The sequence below is a fragment of the Kogia breviceps genome, chromosome 19 (genome assembly GCF_026419965.1).
Source record: "Kogia breviceps isolate mKogBre1 chromosome 19, mKogBre1 haplotype 1, whole genome shotgun sequence".
Classification (NCBI taxonomy): Eukaryota; Metazoa; Chordata; class Mammalia; order Artiodactyla; family Physeteridae; genus Kogia; species Kogia breviceps.
This window is the reverse complement of record NC_081328.1, coordinates 13,096,816-13,122,578: the sequence shown is the minus strand read 5'-3', so window position 1 is coordinate 13,122,578 and position 25,763 is coordinate 13,096,816. Positions and strand designations below refer to the sequence as shown.

Sequence of the window (25,763 nt, the reverse complement as noted above, 5' to 3'; positions counted from 1 at the left end):
TCTGTTTATCTTCTTTGGAAAAATGTCAGTTCAACTCCTTTGCCCATTTTAAAATTGGATTGTCTTTCCATTGTTGAGTTGTGAAAGTTCTTTTTATAGTCTGGATACTAGACTCCTTGTCAGATACATGAATTGCAGATATTTTCTCCTCTTCCATGTGTTGTCTTTTTACTTTCTTGATCATGTGCATTGAAGCACTGAAGTTTTAAATTTTGATGAAGTCCAATTTTTGTATTTTTTCTTTCGGTGCTTATGCTTTTGGTGTTAAACCTGTGATACCATTACCTAATCCAAAATTATGAAGATTTACACCTGTATTTTCTTCTAAGTATTTTACAGTTTTAGCTCTTACCTTTAGGCCTTCAATCTATTTTGAGTTAATTTTTGTATATGGTGTGAAGTAAGGATTCAGTTTCATTCCTTTGCATGTAGATGTCCAACTGTCCCGGTACCATTTGTTGAAAAGACTATTTATTCTTTACCCATTGGGTGGTCTTGAGACTCTTGTCAAAAATCAGTTGACCATAAGTACACGGGTTTATTTCTGGACTCTCAATTCTATTCCATTGATCTGTATGTCTTTCTTCATGCCAGTACCACACTGTTCTGATTATTATAGATTTGTAGTAAGCTTTAAAATCAGAAAGTATGAGTCTTCCAATTTTGTTCTTTTTCAAGATTGTTTTGGCTATTTTGAGTCTTTTGCAATGTCACCACGTTTTGTCTCATCCAGAGTGTTTTTCTCCCTCAAGGCACCATGGCACCTATACTAACTCTCTACTTTGTTGTACAATTATTTTTATGTCTGTGTCCCACCCCCGTGAAGCTTTGAACAACTCACGGGCTGTGTCTGACTCATTTTTTGATCTCCACAGCACAGCGCAGTTCTTGTTTAACTGTAGTACTCCGTGAATGACTTTGAAAGTAAAAAAGACAGGAAGAACAAAAGTTTGTAGACACCCATTTGACCAAAGAATGGTGACAAAGTGAGACATAGGTAGTAACTCTCCTGAACAGATTTAGCTGGGTAGAGCTGGTAGACATCGGTTAGGAAACTTGGGCATCCTTATTGGAAACGGCAGGATTGTAGACTCCCGGAAACCTCCAGGCACATCCAAGTGCTGTTGAGGATGATGTGATGGTCCTGGATGGTGCTTAATAGCAGGGCTTCTTTCTTCAACAAGTAGCATCCTGGAGCTGATAGAAGAAAAGTCAGAAATAGGAAATGCCCACATCTAGCTATTAGCTTCCCAACTGTGGGCAAGAGCCCTGCTGCTGGAGAAGGAGAGGAGAAGACAGAGGGGCAAAGTTTGGTAGAAAATCCACAGGAATGTCTTTAAACAGGCCAGGCCCACATGGAGGACATGAAATATGAGGAGAGTTTAGTGGTTTCTCTGAAACTGTAACCTAGAGATTACAGTGGTGTTGATGATAAGTTATGTCAAAATTACCTCTCAGACCACTTTCCACTCCCATATTGCGTTATTCTCTTAGATGAGCTCTGTGAGATGATAGTAAGTTGTTATCTACCAGGAATCAGCACCCAAAGGCATTATCTCGTTTAATTCTGACAAATATGTAAGGTCCCTGTGTTAGTTCCTTCTCTCTTTCACAGGTAAGGGAACAGAAGCTCAGAGAAGTTAGGTCGCTTGTAAGATCTCTTAGATAACACGTGGCAGAGCCAGGGCTCAGGTCTCCCCGCTGTGCAGGATTGTACCACACCACACGTACAGAGCAAGAGTTAGTGTTTTTGGCACACGTGGAAACTGAGGCAAAAATGAGCTTAAGTAACTTGCCTGAAAGTGGGGAAATGACGACAGTGTGTGCCCAGTACTGCTGGGTTCACACGAGTGTGCGTTCACGCTCCCTGTGACTATGAGCTCTTCAGGCATTTACAAGCGTCCTGTTAGATACTGGCCTTCAGCATTTCCCAATCTGACACTATGACTTTCCTCCAGAGGAGAAATCAGGTTGAGCAGCCAACGCAAGTCGAGCAGTCTGCTCTGCACGTTTCTCCCTAAAGCTAATGAACTGTCATCCTGGAGCGTGTGTTGCTTGGTTTTCTTTTTCATAAAATAAAGCCATATATCTTTATAACAGTGAAGCCAAAAATAAAACCAAGTCTCCTGATTCTTGAAAAGGAAGTTGTTTGGAGCGCTTTGGTGGAAATGTGAAGAGTTCTGTCTTTTAAATGTAAATTCTGTGAATTCTTAGGAATTAGTATGTCTGCTTATGGCCTTATGTAGGATTTTTTTCTCTTTAACAAGTAGGATATATAAAAAAAAAAATCTGTGGCTTCCTTAAAAGGTCCTGTGGTCCTCTCCTCACTCTGTCCTTTTTCCTAGGGCTACTCACATCAGTAGATTTAAAGAATCTAAGTCTCTGTCCAAAATCAAACAAACTTAGCTTTTTGCCCATTAATGGTAGTTTTAAGAAAAAAAAAATTAAATTTCCTTACAGTCTGGCATGTAATTTCTATTAGGTTTCAAGATCATGAACATGTACTAATTTAGGAGGCCGCCTTACTATCCCCCGAAGACATTTCAAAATAGCTAGAACGGTCCTCAAATCTGTTCTCATTTCCCTCTGTCATTAAAATGTAGATCTGTTTCAGGAGGCCCACAGAGCTCCATGGTTAAGAAATCCTCAATTTCATGTACCACCTATAATCAAAGCACATCTTTCTTTCTTCATAAAAGAGATTTTTTTTCATTATGACCAAAACAAATTACCTTCATTATAGAAAATTACAGATTTTTAAAAAGAAGAAAATTTAAATCACCCATAATTCTGATTAATAGACATATTTCAGTCTTTCTTTCTATGCATATATATATATATATTTGTGTGTGTGTGTGTGTGTGTGTGTGTGTGTGTGTGGTACGTGGGCCTCTCACTGTTGTGGCCTCTCCCGTTGCGGAGCACAGGCTCCGGACGCGCAGGCCCAGCGGCCATGGCTCACGGGCCCAGCCGCTCCGCGGCACGTGGGATCCTCCCGGACCGGGGCACGAACCCATGTCCCCTGCATCAGCAGGCGGACTCCCAACCACTGCACCACCAGGGAAGCCCATATGCATATATTTTTAAATGAAATAAGTTTATACTTTAGTTACTGTGTAACCTGTTTTTCTCATTTAGCAGGTTTTAATAGTTTTCTGTATCATTTAATCTAGATCTATGATATTTTTAGTGAGTGCATAGTATTCCATAGTACAGAGTATTTACTGTTAAAATTGTAACAATAGTTAACATTTACCATGGAATTAATACTTGCCAGGTACTATGTTATGAACACTCTCTGCGCTTTCAATAACTGTATAGATTATACACATTATCATCATCCCGATTCTATGGCTGAGAAAACTGAGGCTCAGAGAGTTTGGCCACTTGCCCAAGTCACTCACTTAGCAAGTTGCACAGACAGTATTAGAACTCATGACTGGTGACACCAGATTCCTTCATCCTAAGTACTATCATCTATTGCCCTTGAAATGTATGTGATCATTTCACTTTTGATGGATTTTTGGCTATTTCCTATTTTTTCACATTTATAAACAGTATGACAGTGGACAAGTTCGTGTGTGTGTATGTTTTCTGAGCCTTCATAATTATTAACTTCAGATTAACCGCCGTAAAGGAAATTGCAGAGATCTAAAGCTATGTAAAATGCTAAGATTTTTTGATAGATATTTTTTAATCGCCTTTAAGAAAGGTTATACGGGGACTTCCCTGGTGGCGCAGCGGTTAAGAATCCGTCTGCCAATGCAGGGTTCGAGCCCTAGTCTGGGAAGATCCCACTGCCACGGAGCATCTAATCCCGTGCACCACAACTATTGTGCCTGCACTCTAGAGCCCGCAAGCCACAACTACTGAGGCCGCGTGCCACAACTACTGAAGCCCGAGTGCCTACAGCCTGTGCTCCAAAACAAAGAGAAGCCACCACAATGAGAAGCCCGTGCACTGCAACGAAGAGTAGCCCCCACCTCGCCACAACCGGAGAAAGCCTGCGTGCAGCAAGGAAGACCTGATGCAGCCAAAAATGAAATAAATAAAAATAAATAAATTTATTTTTTTTTAAAAAAGAAAAGTTATACAAATTCACCTTCCCATTGGCCCAGCAGTAAATGGGGGAAAAAAAATCTACACCTATATTATCTTCTTTTAATATTTATTTATTTTGTTATTTTGGCTGCTCCGGGTCTTAGTTGTGGCACGTGGGATCTTTGTTGCGGCATGTGAACTCTTAGTTGTGGCATGCATGCGGGGTCTAGTTCCCCTATCAGGGATCAAACCCAGGCCCCCTGCATTGGGAGCGTACAGTCTTACCCACTGGACCACCAGGGAAGTCCCTATATCTATATATCTTCTTAGAGCCTTTTTGCTCCACTTTCTATCCTGGGGCTTCCTGGTTTTCCTCCTGGAGTTAAGGAACGTGTATCCCTGAGCAAAGAGGTGAGGAGAGTCATCCTTTCCTCCCCCTCTGCACCACCATCACCACCACTACATCATCTACTGTGGACAAGCTCATTCTGTACATAGATTTTGCTTGCCCCCCAGATCCCTCAGCGAATTTCAAGTTCATTTCGGGTGGTAACACTTCTTTGGGAAAGCAGCATGGTAAAGTGGAAAGAGCGTGGACTTTGGAGTTAGTCAGACCAATATCTAGATCTCAACCGTTCGGACTTACCAGTTATGCTTCATTAGACCAGTCGCGTATTGTCCGGAAGCCTCTGTCTTATCATCTATAGAGCAGGAGTAAGAATACCTTCTTCGCTGCATAATCATAAGCAGTAGGTTCACAGGAAAACGTCAGTCATCGTGCTTGGTGCACAGTAGGTGCTCGATAGACGTTCCCTCCTCTTTTTTACTCCCCCCACAGTACTTGGTTCAGTGCTGTACACGGGGAAGGAGCCTAGAAACATAGCACACGCTTGTTCTATGAGTAAAAGTAGCCCTAACAGACATGAGAGTGTGCGCGTGTGCATGTGTGCGTGCCCGGGGCCAACGGCCCAGCAGCCTAAACTGGACCACTAGACTCTGATTACCTGCAGTGTTCCCAGACGCCACATGTCTGAGTCCGTGCTCTGTACAGCTCTAGTCCCGTGATCAAGATGAGTACTTGGGAGTTTGAATTCTCACTGAAGGAAAATCAGTTTCTTAGGAGGCCCCTTTGTAAGTTTTACATAGCCACGGAGAAACACAAGTTCCATAGTAAACTGGTGTGGGACCCTGTCCTCTGATCAGTGGGTGGGTCAGAATTCTCTGCTCCTGTGGGTTCTCGCCAGGAAGAGTGAGCATCTCCCCGACCCTCCCTGTGAGGTGCAGCCACACATTCCTCCCCAGGTGGCAGAAACCACAGGCGCCGGCGACGGCCCCGGGCCTCACAACCTCTCCCTGAGGCCAAGTGCAGGGTCCCACAGGCTCTGGCATTGTCATCTTGATCCTTTCCTTGCTTGCTGTTTCTGTCACCCCTACACTCTTAGTTACCGCTTCTTTTGCAAACTGTTTTTCTTGTTTATGTAGCACCATCGGTATTCAACCCCACCGCGCCTTCTAAACAAGAAGTGCAGAAGGAAAAACTTGAAGTATGGAGGGGTAAATTTTAAAGGTCAGATGCAAAGTTCATCTGAAAAAGTTGGAGTCTTATTTCGACTGATGGCTTTTCAGGATGTTTGTTCTTCCAGAGCAAGCTAACTGTTTGTGTCCCTTTTTGAAAGAGAACTTTGCTTGATCCCCGTGTATTTCATTAGCTTCTCCGTGAGAAACCAGGCTCCCCTTGAACTAGGGCCAGTTGAGTGCTTTTTTCTTTTTCTTTGTTTTCTTTGTTTTAAATCATTTTTTAACAAGTGTCTAGGAAGTGGCCTCGTATAGTGCTTGGGCTTTAGATGGACCTGGGCTACCTCCACTCTGCTGTTGACTAGCTGTGTGACTTTGGGCAGGTGACCTCTCCTCTTTGAGCTTTCTGAGTCTCCTCGTCAATAAGACCGCTGTGAGTAAGATCATGTCTGAATAGCAATGAGATGATGTATGCAAAGTGCCAGGCCAAGCGACCTGCCCTGATGTAGGTATATTGGGTCATTCAAGTTACAACCCAAACCCTAAGTCATTGGGATGGGTGATGGCAAAGCATCCATCCTAGGCACTGGCTAGACAGCATCACCGCTGACTATATTTTGTTCATTTTTTAGAAAATAGTCCAAGCAATGTCAACTTTCATTGTTTTCCAGTACTTTAAATTCTTTTCTCACTTCATAAAGCTGACTTAAATGTAAACTTGAGAATCTTCTTGACTTTTGCCAATACTTCCTTTAACTTGACCAGTGGAGTCCTAACTGGCTTAAGTATGAAGGCGAATCCAATCTTTTCACACCGATTCCCAATGTGGGCACGTATCAACGTGGCCAGCGGTGATCAAGAGGAGACAGCTCTCCAGCGGGACCTTGAACTCTCACGCCGCACACTCCGTCTTGCCCCGGAGCTGCTTCGGAACCGATGACAGGACATGTCACCACCTCCCTCCGTGGTCGTCTTCTGTCGATGGAGAACCGTCGTGCGTAGATAATTGTTGACGAACTTTTTGAGCTGTTGAAACATAAACTGCTGCCGACTTGGAAAACAGTGGTCATTACTATGGACGAGCTTTGCGTCGGGTGGAGGGGTGGTGCGTCCCGCTCTCTACGCAGCTGACTGTGCCGTCCCGGGGCCTGCTGCTCCGGAGCCGCTGCCGAGCTAGGAGCAGAAGATGAGGCGTAGGTGCCAACGGCACCTGCCAATCCTGGCCTCAGCCCTGTGCGCTCATTTAAAACCCCCTAGGATGTTCCTTGTTTGGATGGGTCACATCTCTAAAATCAGATGGGAAAAGAAGCCTCTTGAATAAAATAGAAGAAAACGAGGAAAACATCACACATAGCCAAAGAATTAGAATATCAAGTCAGTTCATATTCGACTTTTCTACCATCTCTCCATTCTTCATTTTTATTTTTTTCCCAGTAAAAGAACCAGAGACCCTTTTCTTTCTGGAGCCTCACTGTGAAAGCTTGCGTAAGACTTCATGTGCCTGGGCCTTGGTTTTCTTATCTGTGAAATGAAGACGGAGGTGCCTTCCTGCTTTGCCATGGTTCTGTGCTTGCACAGGCTGAAAGCTTTCAGGATATAAATATCTGCTGACTTAAAGAAACATTAGGGTAAAACACAGAGTCATTTGAGCTTCCCAGGAGCTGGGGATCATCCGTGTACAATATGATTCTTTTCAACAGGTTCTCTCAGGATTGAATTTATCCTTTCCCCAAGAGCTCTATAAAAATAGCATTTTCTTGCCAGAGACATCGAGGCCTCAGAACTACTGCCCTCGTTCTGTGAACGTGTTACATGGTTTGTGTTTGGCTTAGGGTCTCTTTATCAGACAGCCCGGCTCCATTCTGAGAGGCTGACTCAGCAGAGCCCCAGCGCGGGGCAGGCTGGGAGCTGGTAGGACCTCCCTTCTCCCGTGTGTATCCAAGGCGGAAGCAGTATCACACCAATGCTTCTTTCTCCATTTTACTGTACGTGCTTTCAGAGCATTTTCCCCAGTTCTCTTCAGGTTGTGAGAACTTAAGCCCAGCAGGTCTCTCGTTTTTGTTCATGGCCCGGTCAGGGGCCACACAGGGCTTCTCAGTGATGCCATCTCCCCCGCACCTGCCATCCACACGGTCCCTGCCCCGTCCCCCATGGCACTGTCTTAACTTCTGACCTGCCCCTCGTGTTTGCCAGAGATCCTCTTTCCTTCCCCTTGATTGAAATCCCACATGACCCCAAAGGCTCTAGGAGTAAGAGTCTAATGTTTGATTATGGAAATTTTCAATCATATACAAAAGTAGAGAAAACAGAAGAGTAGAAGAAATAAGCTACCAAAAAGCAGAGAAAATAAGCTACAAGGATATAATGTACAACACAGGGGATATAGCCAATATTTTATAATAACTATATACGGAGCATCACCTTTCAAAACCGTGAATCACTCAGAAACCGACACAACATTGTAAATCAACTACACTTCAATTTTTACAAGTTGTGAGTTGCTATATTGTACACCTGTAACTTACGTAATATTGTACAGCAACTATACTTCAAAAAAAATAGAGAAAGCAGTATAATGAACCTCACGTACCCATCTTGTTTCATCTGCTCCTCCCAGCACTAGATTATTTTGAAACAAGTCTCACACGTCATATCGTTTCTAGTTTCCTTTTTAAAAAAAAAAAAAAATCTCCAATTCGGGACTTGCCCGGCGGTGCAGTGGTTAAGACTCATCAGCCTTCCAATGCAGGGGGTGCGGGTTCAATCCCTGGTCGAGGCACTGAGGTCACACATGCTGCAGGGTACAGCAAAACAAAAAATTCCCCAACTCCTCCCCGTGTACCTGAGAGAAGGGCACTCCGGGTTTCCTTTCGTGTGGCCCAGCCACCTCTCAGGTTTCCCAAGCTGCCAGCCTGGTCAGAAGTAGATGTCCCTCCCCTGTCCACCCACAGCCCCTTTCAGGTGGAGCAGCTCATAGAAGAATACGATCCAGTTCATCTGCCTGGTGCTGAGGGTCCGTTTAGAAAGAAGATGGCACTTAGATGAGGAGGGAAGGCTGTTTCAAGCCTGAGAGGCACAGGGTAGGAAAAGGTACCTGATGCACACTTCACTGTCAGGGAAAAGGTGGGCTTACTTGCTTCTATTCATATAGACGGGGAGAGACAAACCCCCCAAGACAAATCAGCCTCTGTGACAGCAAGTCACGGGCTCATTTCCACCACCCCTGCCCCTTCCTTGCCAACAGGCAAGGCTGTCCTCCAGCGCAGGATCTAAAGGCTTGTCCCGCCCCGTCTCCGTTTTCAGATGCAGTGGCAGAACGTGGAACATGTGGGTGACCAGAGCCCCTACGTCACCTCTGTCATTCTTCACATTAAACAGAACGTCCCCATCATCCGTGACAACCTGGCCTCCACGCGGAAATACTTCACGCAGTTCTGCATTAAATTTGCAAAGTAAGTCCTGGCACGCCCTCGTCACTGGGTCGTCCCGAATGCCACGCTGGCCACCAGCACGCGCCCAATCCAGGTGTCCCCGCCGTCCGGCTAATTTTTTTGTACCCCAGGGAAGCATAATGAACTCAATTTGCTACTTAAAGTCATAAATAACAGCAGCAGCCATACAGTCACCCACAGCAAGACAGAAGTGAGTGGGGAGCTCCTGTTACCTGAATTATGTGGACCTAATGGCAGCCCTGCCTCCCCCCAGGTTTGGGTAATTAAAATTATTTTTCAGCATTTCATGTACGTATTTTGTCTCTCCAGCTAGATGAGAAGCTTTTAAAGGGTAGGGACCGTGAGCTGTTTCTTTTGAGCCTTGTCTTCCTCCTTCCTCATAGCACTTGTTACTGTGGCTGCTGGGATACATCCACTTGTGGACATGCGTGAGCCCAGGGAAGGTACTAGAAATCAGGCAGAGCAAGTCAGGGAGCCAGTCCGTTGCCAAGTAGGTGGAGTGAACAGTGCGCTGCGTGTCTTCCTGCCACGTCCTCCTGTGTGGCCATTTCTGGCTTGTTTGAAAGAGGGGAAATGTTTTGGTCCCTTGCCAGTCGGCATCTGGCTATAGCACTGTTTCTCTGGAGACCGGACACCGCGGAGGGTCAGTGCCTCCTCTGACCGAGTATCAAACAAGCATTTTGGCAGACTCCGCAGGCAGGGGCCTCAGGAAGGTCGGCCCGGTCCCAGCTACCGAATTTAGGTTGTTCTCATCCAAGTCCCAAAGGGTGATTTAGGGCTCCAAGTTTCTGTCTTCCCCAGATCTCTCCCAGTTTGTATTCAATTAAGGCTTTCCCTCACAAACGAATCCCTAAGGAGCAACAGTTATGGAGCGGCTTGTGGTGTAAGCTTCAGTTCCCAGTTTGTCGGGAAGGGCTCGAGAGGACTCTCCCGGGAGGCATTGACACGTGCGGGGACGGCCGGTGGGCCAGGAGCCGACATTCCCTCCGCTCTCTGGGCGCTCCTTAGCGCGTGTTAAGAGCACTGCCGAGAAATCACACCGTGACGCTCCCCGTAACCCCGGGTAGAAACAGCGTCTCTATAAAAGTTGACCGTGGCCAAGAACCTCCAGTGCGATGCACAGGGGTCTCATGGAGCTCATGTTAAAGTGAGTCAGGGGTCCGCTTACTTACCTAGCCCCGGCATCCGCCTCACATTCTCGCAGAGCCCTTTGCTTTCATTACTAAGCCCATATTGGGTGAGCTGGGAAGAGGATGCCCACCTCTCACATCTGGAAGAGTTTAACCTGTGATCCAGAAAGTGGTTTTCTCATTTAATCCACGGTACCGTCTCATCGTTACGAAATCCCAGCTAAAGACCAGGGCCCTCAGATGGGGGCTGTGAGAAAACCCTCCTCCAGCCGAGAGCAATAGCTGCCGCCGCTGCGACGGCCTGGAGGGGCCCCCGGCAGCCACCCATCACCTTGCTGGGACTCTGCCCACAAAGACATGCCCCAGCCTCCTATGTTTTCCCCACCCCACCCCCTATCGTCTAGCACACAGAGCCAGTTCAAGGGCACGATCGAAGCCTCCTCTGGTGTGAAGTAAGTTAGGTTATAACCTGTGTGCGTCATTGCCATTAATCGTAACGCAGTCTCACACTACTTGGCTCTGGTTTAGAGCCTGGAGGATCCCCTCCACACAGGCCCTTGTTCTCACTCCCTCCTGATCAACTGGCAGGCATTCCCGTAGACCTGGTATCTGGAGCTGACATTTCTTTCCTTTTAACTTCCCTTCTCATCTCACTAATGCAAAGCCTTAGATGTCTCCTTTTGCCTCCACTGGGTGTCTGAAGCAACCACAGTCTCTCCCGTTTAGACCTCAGGATCACCCCGCTGATTGAAACTACTGTTTGAACCGTAAGCGACTTCCCTCATCCACTCGGCTGATTCTCCTCCTTTCAGTCATGGAGATGATAGATCTCTTACTAGTGGTTGGAGGGATAAAATCAGAAGTCTTAAAAACATCCTGGTAAAGTGCTGGTACCATGCTGACGTTTAAAAAGTGTTAGCTCTTACCATTCTTATTTATGATTTATTCAACGTGCAGTCAGTCGAGCGCCTGCTGTGGTCCAGATGCAGAGTTAAGTGCTTTGGCTTAGTAGACGTGGTCCCTATCTTCATTTGCCTTACGGTCAAGTGGAGGGAAGTAGACGTGTAAGCAAATAAGGGTAACACAGTAGGTTAGGTATTAGGCTAGAGGTCTGTGAAGTGTGCAGAGTTTGGTGGAGGTGACTGAGGAAAGGCTTCATGGGAAAGCTGTTCTTGAGCAGAGTCCGGGAGGCATGTGGGCGCCGACCTGCAAGGCCGTGGGGAAAGGCGTTCCCGGCGGAGGGGACAGTGTGAGCGGGTGCACAGAGGCATCCGATAGCCTCTGCAGAGTCATAGGACCTGCAAGTGGCCCAGCCCGCTTGAAGCACAGGGTACCAGGGCTTAGCAAGATGGGGCTGGGGAGAGAGAGTCAAGACAGTGAAGGAAGGCCTGTCTGCAGCCATTGCAAGATTGTAATCAGGGGAGCGTCTCGATCATATTTGCGTCTGAAATATTGATAAATTTCTTTGACAGCTGACGGATTAGAGATGATAAGGCCGAAGGCTAGGAGACCAGTTAGGAAACAACTGAAAAAGAGCTCTAGTGAGAAAGAGTAGGGCAGCAGCAGGGGGTTGGTCAGGAGGGGTGGGTGTGGGCATTCAGGGAAAGGCTGGGAACTGATTGGGTATTGGAGTTGAGGGCAAGGGTACGGTCTCTGACTTGGATGACTGGGCAGAGGAGATCCAGTCCCCTGAGCCTGGTTTTGGGGTGGGGCTGAGTCTTGGATATGCTGGGGTTGAGGTACTGGTGCCATGCCAGTGGGATGTCCAGTAGGCCACTGGATATCAGAGTGGGCACAAGCTTTCTGGAAAAGATGTGGAGAGAGCAAAGAGCATGGCGAGCACGAGCCTGAGAGCAGCGTTTGAAGAGTGAGGAGAGGGAGAGGCTGGCCAGGCTTTACCTCCACCTCCAAGTCCTTTATTGCCGTGGTCCTCCCTTCGTCGTGGGCCCTGTGTTCTCCTGGTCAGTTCACTCTGAATCTGGCCTGATTATAGGCATTTCTGGTTTCCACATCTTCTGTTCTGCACCAGTACAACTCAGCCTTCCCTACTGCACAGGCCTGTGCAGTTTTTTTTTCTAAAAAGCCCTCCTGACCTATTAAAATCATATTCTCCCTCTCCCCAAACCAGCGTCATCAATCTACCTGGCCCGGGTGGCCCTTCAGTCCCCAGTAAATTTCTTGGAGATCATGTATTTTGTTCCCTGATCTGACAGTTAACTCCCTTAGCACTTATTTCCTATTTTTTTGCATTTGAGATCGCATAACTACCTCACGTATATTCGACTATCATTATCTATTAGGATGTTTTCAGCTACTAGACATAGAAGCCCTGGCTCAGACTGACTTTAAACAGAGGTGAATTTTTCTATTTCATACAACCGAAGTCCAGAGATAGGACAGATCCAGAGATGATTGCCTCAGTGGTTCAGCAATGTCATTAAGGACCCAGGTTCCTTACTTACCCTGCTCTCCTTGGGCCTGGCTTCATCCCTAGAACAGTGGTAAAATGGCAGCTCTAGGTGTTAAATCCAAAGACACGAATACCCTAAAGAAGAAGAGAGACTTGCCCCAGCCGTGCAATGAAGTCCTTCCCTCCAGTTGGCTTGGATCACAAGCCACATCAGCACCAACAACAGTCACCAAGGGAGCCCATGCTCTGCCTGTCTGAGGCTGATTAGAATTCACCCCTGTAGTTTAGGAGGGATCAGCTTCCCAAGGCCAGATTCACCTAAATAAAACCAGGGCTCTAGTTAGAAAGAAAAAGAGTGGATGCCTGTAGGCCACAGTAGTGTCTGCTTTAATTCTCAGTTTTCTTGTAGAAGGAAGTGGGGCCTTAAAAAAGGAAAAATGTTTCCGCGGTTCTTTACCAAAGAGAATATAAGCCTAATCTGTCACTTCTTTTTTATCCACAGCTCCTTCATTCCCAAGTTCATCACCCACCTCTTCAAGTGCAAGCCAATTAGCATGGTGGGAGCAGAACAGGTAAGACGAAACGGGGATAGGACTGTTCCTTATGGCTTTTGTCGTAGCTCAAACTGCATAAGTTCCTAGTACAGAGCTACTGTGGAGAAGTGAAATCACTGATTTCCCTGTTTGAGGACAGAACGATGACCTGGCAGCTTGAATTATTCATCCATTTATTTAAAACATTTTCACTGAGCCCCTCCTAAGGTGTTTGTCCTTAGACAAGTTGCTTAACCTTCCAGGGCTTTAGTTTCTTTGTCTATAAAATGGGGGTACTCACAGCAGCGCCTCACAGGGTAGTTGTGAGGATTAAACAAGATAATGCGCTGAAATGCTTGACCCAACGTCAGGCATAATGGGAAGCCCTCAACAAATGCCAGCCGTCACTACTGATGGTTTGTTTCCACTGTCAGTGCCCATCTCCCCACATAGAAACGTCTAGTCGGTGCTTGCTGCGGGCTGTCTGGCTGACCAGCTAGCGGAGTCAGAAGTATTGTCTCAGCAAACTTCCTGGGAGGTTGCGTGGATTCAGACACTGACCGACTGTGTCTGAGTGTAGAATTTCAGTGTCTGGAAATTCTTACCTCTTGCATGTCATAAACACAGAACGAATTCTGTCCTTGGGAAACAGCAGAGTAATGCCCCAGCATGTCCAGTTTCATTAGCACATGTTTATGGGGAATCCACTCTGTTCACCTTACGTTTGTGTGTGATAGGAGAGGACGCGGAGTGATTGCTCTCTGTGTGTCTCAGAGAAGCTTTAGATTCTCAGTTACTAGGTTTCTGTCTCTAGACTTGATGAAGCCACTGGAACACAAAGTTGACTCATTGGGAGCATGTTTCCATGAGTTTGCAGCTCTGCCCAGGCCTTACAAGCTCACTTAGTGTCCAGTAGCATGATATTTTCATATTGTCCCATGAACCCAATGTCATATCTATTTTCCTCAGGTTTTCTCTTCTTCAAAAGAATGTTAAAATAATCAGCTCAGACTTCAAAGCCCGCACCTTCAGAAATATATCAATTTGGCCAGTATTTACTTCTGCTTTGAGATGTGGATGAGAAAACCATCTGTGAAACTGGTGTTTTACTTTCTCAGATCCCAGACAAATAGGAGTGGGTGACAGGAAAGCATAGATCTCAACAGGCCCAGCCTGGAGGAGGCCGTGGGTGAGAACGAAAGGCAACGTGGCCCTTGGGGGATTCCCACGTGAAGTTCAGGTTTAGCTTGGGTCCGTGCTTGCCCTGAGTATCTGGCCTTAGAAACCCGAGCAGTCATGGAGCTGGAGGCGTGATCACTCAGGCAGCAAAACCATAGGAACCAAGAAGTTAACAAAGAGAAGTTCACAGGTTAAAACAGATTCTGCTGCAAGTCTGGCAGCGGCTGGAATCCAAACTTTAATGAAAGCTGTGAGAGTCAAAGCAAAGATTGAGGCCTAATCTCAGATGCCTCTGCTTTGCCACAGAAGTACTAGATCCTAAATTTAGACTACACTTGTGCCAAAAATAGGAAAGGAGACATTTTCCTGCTCTTGATTCTCTTCCTGATTACTGTATAAAGTAAATTATTTCTCTTTGGGCCCCCGAGTCCACTTGAGCGATTGCAAGGGCACATGGAACTGAACCATACCAGTATTTGTAATGCTGCTTGCTGGTTTGTGATTTTCAAAGAGTCTTGTGGGATTTGCAGGGTCATTAATTAGTCTTTTGGCCACAGTATCTATGACCGAGCACACAGTAGAAAAGGAATCCAGGGACTTCCCTGGTGGCGCAGTGGTTAAGAATCCACCTGCCAATGCAGGGGACACGGGTTCGGCCCCTCGTCTGGGAAGATCCCATATGCCACGGAGCAGCTAAGCCCGTGAGCCACAACTGCTGAGCCTGCGCTCTAGAGCCCACGAACCACAACTGCTGAGCCCACATGCCACAACTACTGAGGCCTGCGTGCCTAGAACCCGTGCTCTGCAACAAGAGAAGCCACTGCAATGAGAAGCCCACGCACTGCAACGAAGAGTAGCCCCCACTCGCTGCAACTAGAGAAAGGCTGTGCGCAGCAATGAAGACCCACACAGCCAAAAATAAATAAATATTTTTTTTTTTTTTTTTTTTAAAAGAAAGGAATCCATTTGCACAAACTGCTTACCAGAGAGGAAGCAGCACATTGTGGTGTCAGGAAAAGGGCCCTAAAACTTGGGGTCCAGTCCCCGCTCTGCTTTTTATGGTCCTGTGATCATGAGCAGTTGCTTCCTTGCTCTGGACTCAGTTTCCTCATGTTTAAATACGAGCCCTGAATCAGACTCTCCACATGCCTCCTTCTAGATCTATTGTATTATGGATCTAAAATATTTTGAGGGGACTTCCCTGGTGGCGCAGTGTTTAAGACCCTGCACTCCCAATGCAGGGGGCCCGGGTTTGATCCCTGGTCAGGGAACTAGACCCCACATGCATTCCACAACTAAGAGTTTGCATTCCTCAACTAAGGAGCCCACCTGCTGCAACTAAGACCCAGTGCAACCAAATGAAGAAGTAAATATATTTTTTTTAATTCTTAAGAAAATAAAAGTAAAATAAAATAAAATATTTTGAGCAATATAGTTCATATCTATGAAGTATAGACATGAACTATATTGCTCAAAATATTTTAGATCCATAAATATTTTCCTTTGTATTATCTTTATATACCATATTGACTTTTTTTATTGTGGTAAAACATAACAAAAAATTTAACATTTTAACCATTTTAAGTGTACAGTTCCTAGTATTAAGTATATTCACATTGTTGTGCAAACATCCACCATCCACTTCCAGACCTTTCTCATCATCCCAAACTGAAACTCCCTTCCCATTAAACACTAACTCCCCACCCCTCTTACCTCAGATGCTGGCAGCCACCATTCTCCTTTCTATCGCTATGAATATGACTGCTCGAGGGACCTCCTATAAGTGGAATCGTACAATATCTGTCCATTTGTGTCTGGCTTATTTCACTTAGCATGCTTTCATGGTTTATTCATGTTGTAGTATGTTTCAGAATTTCCTTCCTTTTTAGGGCTGAACAGTATTCCATCATACATATTACCACGTTTTGACCATATTGATTTTTAAAATAACATGATTTTTTTTTAACATCTACATTTCTTTCTATTCATTCATTCATTCATTCATTTATTTTTGGCTGCGTTCGGTCTTCGTTGCTGCACACGGGCTTTCTCTAGTTGTGGCGAGCAGGGGCTACTCTTCGTTGCAGTGCGTGGGCTTCTCATTTCAGTGGCCTCTCTTTGTTGCAGAGCACGGGCTCTAGGCGCATGGGCTTCAGTAGCTGTGGCAAGTTGTGGCACGCGGGCTCAGTAGATGTGGGGCACGGGCTTAGCTGCTTCGCGGCACGTGGGATCTTCCCGGACCAGGGCTCGAACCCACGTCCCCCTGCGTTGGCAGGCCGATTCTTAACCACTGAGCCACCAGGGAAGTCCCAAAAGACCTTTTTGAATCTCTTAACTACCCAGCTGCTCACTTTTCTCTGTCTCATTAAGCTCTGGCCCATCTTGATTTTTTATGAGGCCGTCCTTCCCACTGAGAGCTTGAAGCCTCTTCTGTCACCCAGTCAAAAGGGTCCTCCCTTTGTACCACACAGAGCAAAGAGACAGGCACAGCCATGCTCCACAGAGGTTTACAAGCATTGGCAGGGTCACCAAGGTCCTGGAGATAGGGAGACCGAGCCAGCTCATGAAAGAAATGAATCAGTTAATGAAAATGAATATTGCCATAAACATCACGCTTAATGGTCAAATATAGAAAGATTTTCTCTTGACATTAGGAACAAGACAAGGATGTCTGCTGTCACCATTTCTATCCCACATTGCCCTTAAAGTCCTAGCCAGAAAAATAAGACAAAAAATAAAAGAAAGTTTTAAAGAAATAAAAGGTACACAGATTAGAACGGAAGAAATAAAACTGTCATTTTTCACATTTCACAGAGAACGTGATTGTGAATGACAATATCCAAAAGAATCTACAGACAAACTGTTAGAATATAAATTTAGTAGGGGTGTGGGATATAAGGTCAGTATTTAAATTATTTTAAATATTTGCATATAACAGCAACAAACAATTTAAAATGAAAAGTTTTTAATGAACCCATATACAGTAGCATTAGGAGACATTAAATAGCTAGGAATAAGTCTCTTAAAAAATGTGCTAGTCTTCTACACAGAAAACGATACAATATTAAGAGACATTAAAGAAGACCTTTAAAATGTCAGGAAAGCTCATGTTCATGTATTAAAGGACTCAATATTTTTAAAATGTCAATTATTCAACATTAATCTCTAGATACAGTAAAATCCCAGTAAGGGTGGGGTGGATGTGGGTGTGAATGGAAATTGGTAAGTTGATTCTAAAAGTTGGATGGAAGTGCAGAGACCAAGAATAGCTAAAATAACTCTAAAGAAGGAGCACAGAGTTGGAGGATTTAAACCTCAGGATACTGAGACTTATTTTAATGCTGAAGTAATTAAGCACACAGGGACAAATGGGCCAACAGAACAGAGTCAAGTTCAGAAATAGACCCACACATACATAGACACTTGATTTATGACAAAAACGGCACTAATTCAGTTGGGAAGGGATGGTCTTCTCAGTAAACAGTGCTGGGTAATTGAATATCCACATGGAAAAAAAATTAATCTTGACCTTAACCACACACCATATAGAAAAGTCAGTTCCAGCAAGGATGTGGAGAAATTAGAACCCTCATACACTGGAAATGGAAAACGCTGCAGCCATTTTGGGAAACAGTTTGGCAGTTTCTCAAAGTGTTAAACATAGAGTTCCCATGTAACCCAGCAATTCCACTCCTAGATAGAAACCCAAAAGAATTGGAAAAGTATTTTCACACAAACACTTGTGCAGCATTATTCAAAGCAGCGTTATTCATAACAGCCGAAATGTAGAAACAACTCAAATGCCCATCAGTTGATGAATGGATAAAGAAAATGGTTTAATCTTACAAGGGAATATTATTCAGCTCTAAATAGAAGTGAAATACTTACACATGCTACAACATAGATGAACCTTGAGAACATTATGCTAAGTGAAAGAAGCCACAGACGAAAGGTCACATAACATGTGATTCCATTTATATGGAATGTCCAGAGCAGGCAAATCCACAAGACAGAAAGTAGACTAATGGTTGGCAAGGGGTGGAGGAGAGGAGGAAAAGAGATGTGATCGCTAATGGGTATGGAATTTATTTGTGGCGTGTTGAGATGTCTGGAACGGAATGGTACACTTTTAAAAGGTGAATTTTATGGTATATTATATCTCAGTTTTTAAAAAATCAATTCCAGGTGGATTATAGCTCTGAAAGTGAAAGATAAGACAACAGAACGTCTGGAAGATAATAAGAGAATATTTTTATGACCATGGGTTAGGCAAAGATTCCTTAACAAAACATTAAAAGAACCAATCATAAAAGAAGAAATTATTTGGAGTACTTAAAATTAAGGACTTCTTTTTCTCAAAAGACAAGCCAGAGTAGCAGATGATATTTGCAATATATGTAACAAAGTACTCATATTCTAAGTATATACTTTTAAAAATATCTTAACATATCACTTATATGTGGAATCTTAAAAGAAAAAAACAAAACGAAACAATTTCATAGAAACAGGGAATAGAATGTTAGTTGCCAGGGGCTGGGGGAAGGGGGAATGGGGAGATGTAAGTCAAAGGGTACACACTTTCAGTTCTAAGATGAATAAGTTCTAAGGACCTAATGTACAGCATGGTGACTGTAATTGATAATATGGTATGATATACTTGAAATTTGCTGAGAGTAGATCTTAGGCATTCTTACCACATACACAAAAGGAGAGTTAATTATCTTGATCTTGGTCATCACTGCACAATATATATGTATATCAAATAATCACCTTGTACACTTCAAGTATATGCAGTTAAAGTATATTTGTCAATTGTTCCTCAATAAAGTTGAAAAAATTACTTTAAAAAAACCCTCAACGAATCAATTAGAAAAAGATGGTCAACCAGGAGAAAAATGAATGACAAAAGACTTGAATAGGCACTTCAGAAAGAGGCTCACCAGAAAAGCCAAAAAGCATATTAATCGTCCAGGGAAATATAAATTAAAGTCACAATGATGTTGGAATGGCTAAAATGAAAAAGGCCAACGATGCCAGGTGTGTTGGCGAGGACGTGAAGCAGCTGGAACTTCGATGCGTTGCTGGTAGGAATGGAAATCGGCACAACCGAATTGGAGAACGGTCTGGCAGTCTGTACTAAAGCGAAACATACGCTTGCTCCTTGAACCGGCAATTCTGCGTAGATGCCACCCGAGAGAAATAAGGGCGTATGGCCACCAAAGGCACATACAAGAATGTTCGCAGCACGTTAGTGAGCAGTGGACGAATCCTGAGTGACACAGGGCAGAAGAGCGGTCACCTCTGTTAGGAAGGAAGGGAGGGCGTTGTCTGGAAGAGAACCTGAGGGAGCCTTCTGGGATGCAAGAAATGTCTCATATCTTTTTAAAAAAATTTTTTTTAGAATTGAAGTATCGTTGATTTACAATATTGTATTCGTTTCTGGTGTACAGCAGAGTGATTCAGTTATGTATATGGATATTCTTTTTCATACTCTTTTCCGTTATAGGTTATTACAAGATATTGAATATAGTTCCCTGTGCTATATAGTAGAAACTTACTGTTCATCTGTTTTATATATAGTAGTGTGTATCTGCTAATCCCAAACTCCTCATTTATCCCCCTGCCCTCTCCCCTTTGGTAACCATAAGTTTGTTCTCTGTGTCTGTGAGTCTGTTTCTGTTTTGTAAATAAGTTCATTTGTCTCATTTCATTTAGATTCCAAATATAAGTGATATCATATGATATTTGTCTTTCTCTGTCTGACTTACTTCACTTAGTATGATAATCTCTAGGTCTATCCATGTTGCTGCAAATGGCATTATTTCATTCTTTTTATGGCTGAGTAGTATTCCTGTGTGTGTGTGTGTGTGTGTGTGTGTGTGTGTGTGTGTGTGTGTTGGGTTGGCCAAAAAGTTCGTTCAGGTTTTTCCGTAACATCTTATATGCCATATATATATATGTGCCACATCTCTTTATCCATTCTTCTGTCGGTAGAGAAATGTCCCATTTCTTTAATGAGGCAATAGGTGTATACATATGTAATAGTTTATCAAGCTATGTACTTGGTCTTTGTGTACTTTACTTTATGAAAGTTACACCTAAATTTTAAAAAAAAGAAAAGAGGAAAGAAACTAGGCATGTCCTCACCTTGGTCCATCCATTCTTCGTATCTTGAACTGTCTCTTCTGTGTCACCTCACTGAAACTTAGCATTGTATATATGGTCCTTTGCCTCCTAGCAGTGGGCCTTTTATCTTGTCGACTCATGGTTTCCATCACTGTGATGGTCATGATGACCCCCAAGAGTTGTAGGGGCTCTTTAAGAAGTAAAGCCCTCAGAGCTTTCCACTGCTGGGTGATGACGCCTCCCAGGCATAGCATGCTGGCCAGATCTGCGCCCCAGGAGCCCAACAAGAACCTGAGCCACACCACCCCAAAATTTATCTCTGAGGCTCAAACACACTTGGTGGACGGCCACCTCTGGCCCAATGCCTCACGCCTGAGGGGATGAACTTGTAGCTGTTTTCCAAGATGAAAGCCAGCAGATTTTCATGGTAAATGGGGCCTTTCGCCTTCATTGCCCACAGACAGCTGCTAAGCCTATCAGACTAGCTCCCACCTTTTCTGACTGCATTACTTCCGGTAAAACCTGAGGCGAAGGTTTCCATCTGTACAGCTGTCTGGTGAGGACAAAATGTTATTGTGACTGGCAGGGAATTGAAAAAGTCCTCTCAAAATATGGGAGACACTAGAGAGTTATGTCTGACTCATTCAAAACTCTTCCTGTCACTTAAGACTGTACAATTATTTATGCATATAATATATCTCTGGGAAATAGAAAGTACAGAAAAAACAGGAAGTATCCCCATACGTTTTTAAATGATCATTGATTTTTTTTTTTTTTCCTGCTAGCAAATAATGCCAAGACATGCCTTTGATTTTGACAAGGCTCTGAAATCTTGCTGTATGGAAGATAAAGTTGAATCCTCGCTAGGCCTCAAATAACATAGTGTGGGAAAAAAAGAAGAAGAAGAAAAAGACACAGTTCCAGTTAATAAAAGTATAGAAAATAATGTCAAGAATATCAGCTTCCCACTCAGCTTAGTCAAATCTTAACATGTTCCCACATTTGCTTTAGATCTTTTTTATATAAAGTAAATCATTACAGTTATGGCTGAAGTCCCCTGTGGACCCTACCCTTCCACTTGCCTGCCTACATGCCCAGAGGTAATCACTATCCTGATTTTGATTTTTATGATTCTCGTATGTTTTTTGATATGTTACATGTGGATCTATTCACAAAAGATATATAATTTTGTTTTACATATTTTTAAACTTTATATAAATGGTACTATACATATCATTTCCCCACTTGCTTTTTTTTTTTTTTTTAATGAAAGCTTATTTATTTATTTATTTTTGCTGTGTTGGGTCTTCGTTTCTGCGCGAGGGCTTTCTCTAGTTGCGGCGAGCGGGGGCCACTCGTCAATCGCGGTGCGCGGGCCTCTCACTATCGCAGCCTCTCCCGTCGCGGAGCACAGGCTCCGGACGCGCAGGCTCAGCCGCCATGGCTCACGGGCCCAGTTGCTCCGCGGCACGTGGGATCTTCCCGGACCGGGGCACAAAGCCGTGTCCCCTGCATCGGCAGGCGGACTCTCAACCACTGCACCACCAGGGAAGCCGCCCCCCACTTGCTTTCTTTGCCCAACATCATGTTTTCTGAGATTTATCTCTGTTGATGTAGGTTGTTTGAGTTCGCTCACTTTAACTTCAATGTCATATTCCATTGCATGACCGTGCCAACATTTGTTTATCCATTCTACCATTGACGAGCATTTAGGTTGTTTCCAGTCTTCTGCTTTTACAAGCAGTGGATGCAGGGAACCGTTCTTCTGTTGTTTGTTTTTTGACACGGGCAAGAATTTCTCTGAAGGCTAGGAGTGCCGTGTCATGGGTTGTGCACATCTTCTAGTAAGGAAATAGGACCGAGTTTCCCCCCAAGCGCCTCAGCCAATTAATACTCTCATCTTAAGTGTGAGTTTCATCGCACCATGTGCATGCCAACGCTTGGTATTTTTGACCTTTTTACTTTTGCCTTTCCGATGAGTGTGAAATGGTACACAAGTGTGGTTTTGATTTACTGGATTACTAATAAGGTTAAGTATCATTTCACACACCTTGTGAGCGCTGGAGTTGTGGTTTTTTTGTTTGTTTGTTTTTGTTTTGTTTTTGTGTGTGTGAGCTGCCTGTTCAGATCTTTGCCACACCGCTCTTATTCTTGCTACTGGGGTTGCTGGTCTTTTTCTGATTGATTTTCAGGAATCGTTATGTGTTCTGAGTATTATCCCTTTGGCCGTACTGCAGAAATCCTCTCCCGGTTTGTGTCTTTTTACTTGGTTTATGTGCCTTTTGGTATAGGCTTATGTTATTTTAAGGTAGAGTTTTCCATCTTTCCTCTGTCTCACATTCTTCTCTTCCCTACAGAAATAATCTGTTTTCTTCTTAATGTTTTTCTTTTTATATCTGGGTTTTTAATCTGCATGGAATTGAGCATACTTGTTTTTTTAGAGGCACGTGCTGGGTTCCCTCTGAGGTTGAACAGTGCTCCCTTCCAGTGGGGCTCTGGGAACCGCTCTGATAACAGGCGCTTTGTGGGGGTGCCTCTGACAGTCTATACTTGTCTGCCTTCTGAATGCTTGGGTGCCTTTCTCTGTGAACCCATGGCCTTCTCAAAAAACAGACACTAGGAGAGTAAGAATGTTCATCTCTGGAAACCTAGAAAAGTCTAAAATATCCTAGCACTTTCCTTGTCTGCCACTGAATGACAGAGTTTAGGCCTTCGAATAGCAACATTAGTGCATGAAGTTACTCTTTCCTCAGTGTACCTTCCCACTGTTTTTTTAAATTAAGGCTTTATTTTTTTTAGAGCAGTTTAAGGTTCACAGCGAAGTCGAGGGGCAGGTACAGAGAGTTCCCGTATACTCCCTGCCCCACAGAAGCATAGCCTCCCGCACTATCAACATCTCCTATCAAGGTGGTACATTTGTTACAATCAACGAACTAGTGTTGACACATCATTATCATTCAAAGTCTATAGTTGACATTACAGTGTTACAGTTTATGCTCTTGGTGTTATACAGTCTGTGGCTTTGGACAGGTGTATAATGACATGTATCCACCATCATGGTATTATACAGAGTAGTTTCACTGCCCTAAAAATCCTCTGTGCTCCACCAGTTCATCCTACCCACCACCCCCAACCCCTGGCAACCACTGATCTTTTTCTTCCTCCATAGTTTTGCCTTTTGCAGAATGTCATAGAGTTGGAATCATACAATATGTAGCCTTTTCAGATTGGCCTTTTCACTTAGTCATGTGCATTTAAGTTTCCTTCATATCTTTTTTTTTTGTGGCTGCGCTGGGTCTTTGTTGCTGCATGCTGGCTCTCTCTAGTTGCGGCGAGCGGGGGCTACTCTTCGTTGTAGTGCATGGGCTTCTCATTGCGGTGGCTTCCCTTGTTGCGGAGCACGGGCTCTAGGCACGTGGGCTTCAGTAGTTGTGGCGCAGGCTCAGTGGTTGTGGCTGGTAGGCTCTGGAGCACAGGCTCAGTAGTTGTGGCGCACAGGCTTAGCTGCTCCGCGGCACGTGGGATCTTCCCGGACCAGGGCTTGAACCTGTGTCCCCTGCACTGGCAGGCAGATTCCCAACCATTGCACCACCAGGGAAGTCCCTAAGGTTCCTTCATATCTTGATAGTTCATTTCTTTTTAGCACTGAGTAAGAATCCATTGTCTGGGCGTGCCACAGTTTCTCCATTCACTTACTGAAGGTTATCTTGTTTGCTTCCAAGTTTTGGCAATTATGAATAAAGCTGTTAAAAACATCCATGTACAGGTTTTTGTGTGAGCATAAGTTTTCAATTCTAAACAAATAACGAGTAGCATGATTGCTAGATTGTATGGTTAGAGTATGTTTCGTTTTAGTATAAGAAGCCACCAAACTGTCCCAAAGTGGCTGTAACATTTTGCATTTCCGCCAACAACTAATGAGAGTTCTGTTGCTCTACATCCTCACCAGCATTTGATGTTGTGTCAGTGTTCCAGATTTTAGCCATTCTAATAGAGGTATAGTGGTATCTTGTTGCTGTGTTAATTTGCATTTCCCTGATGACAAATGATAGGGAGCATCTTTTCAGATGCTTATTTGTCATCTATATATCTTCTTTGGTGAGGTATCTGTTAAGCTCTTGGGCCCATTTTTCAGCTGGATTTTTTGTTTTCGTATTGTTGAGTTCTTCTTAAAAAGCTTCGTATATTTTAGATCACAGTCCTTTATCAGATGTATCTTTTGCAAATATTTCCTCCCAGTCTGTGGCTTGTCTTCTCATTCCCTTGACGTTGTCTTTTGGGTAGCAAAAGTTTTTCATTTTAATGAAGTCCAGTTTATCAGTTATTTCTTTCACAGATCATATCTTTGGTGTTATATCTATAGAGTCATCACCATACCCAAGGTCATCTAGGTTTTCTCCTATGTTATCTTCAAGGAGTTTTTATAGTTTTGTGTTTTACATTTAGGTCTGTAATCCATTTTGATTTAGTTTTTGTGAAGGGTGTAAGATGTGTGTCTAGATTTCCTTTTATTTTTATTTTTTGGACATAGATGTCCAGCTGTTCCAGCACCATTTGTTGGAAAGACTGTCTTTGTTCCATTGAATTGCCTTTGCTCCTTTGTGAATGACCAGTTGACTATATTTGTGTGGATTTATTTCTGGGCTTTTTCTTCTCAGTTGATCTATTTGTTTATTCTTTCACCAACACTAAACTGTCTTGATTACTGTAGCTTTATTTTATTTTATTATTTATTTATTTATTTGGCTGCACTTGGTCTTAGTTGTGGCACACAGGATCTTCATTGCCATGTGCGGAATCTTCATTGCAGCATGCAGGATCTTTAGTTGTGGCATGCGGGATCTTTTAGTTGTGGCATGTGGGCTCTTAGCTGTGGCATGTGGGATCTAGTTCCCTGACCAGGGATCGAAACCCAGGCCCCCTGCATTGGGAGTGCAGAGTCTTAACCACTGGACCACCAGGGAAGTCCCTACTGTAGCTTTATTATAAGTCTGGAAGTTGGGTAGGATCAGTCCTCCTACTTTGTTCTTCTCCTTTAATATTGCGTTCACTATTCTGGGTCTTTTGCCTCTCCATATAAACTTCAGAATCAGTCTGTTTCAATACCTCACCATTTTTTGAGAGCAAGATTTCCCTCTGTGTTATCCCAAGTAAAACATTGATGGCTTCTCCAAATTTTTATACCATTGTCAAAATTGTAATCACCATGACCATTAAGTTAATAGTGTTTCTCATTAATGAGTTTGTCTTGTCTTTAGTCGTTAATTCTCCTGTCCATAGCAAAGTACAGGGAGAATGAGAGAATTCAGGGTGTCATAGGGCCTTGAAGGGATACCATTCCACCCCTGCTTGATATAAGTATGAAAAGCTTTCTGAG

At 43.9% G+C, this 25,763-nt stretch overlaps 1 protein-coding gene across 6 annotated transcripts in view; it reads left to right on the top strand.

Moving 5' to 3' along the window:
• The window catches only part of VPS53 (VPS53 subunit of GARP complex), a 158,336-nt gene that overhangs the window by 114,483 nt on the left and 18,090 nt on the right, over positions 1–25,763 (top strand). For all 6 annotated transcript variants that reach the window (XR_010838253.1, XR_010838254.1, XR_010838257.1 and 3 more), the window contains 2 exons: positions 8,860–9,008; positions 13,051–13,120. Coding sequence is in view for 1 of the 6 variants with exons in the window: in XM_059049041.2 (XP_058905024.1) it covers positions 8,860–9,008; positions 13,051–13,120 (219 nt within the window). In the remaining 5 variants the exon portion in view is untranslated. The remainder of the gene's footprint in view (positions 1–8,859; positions 9,009–13,050; positions 13,121–25,763) is intronic.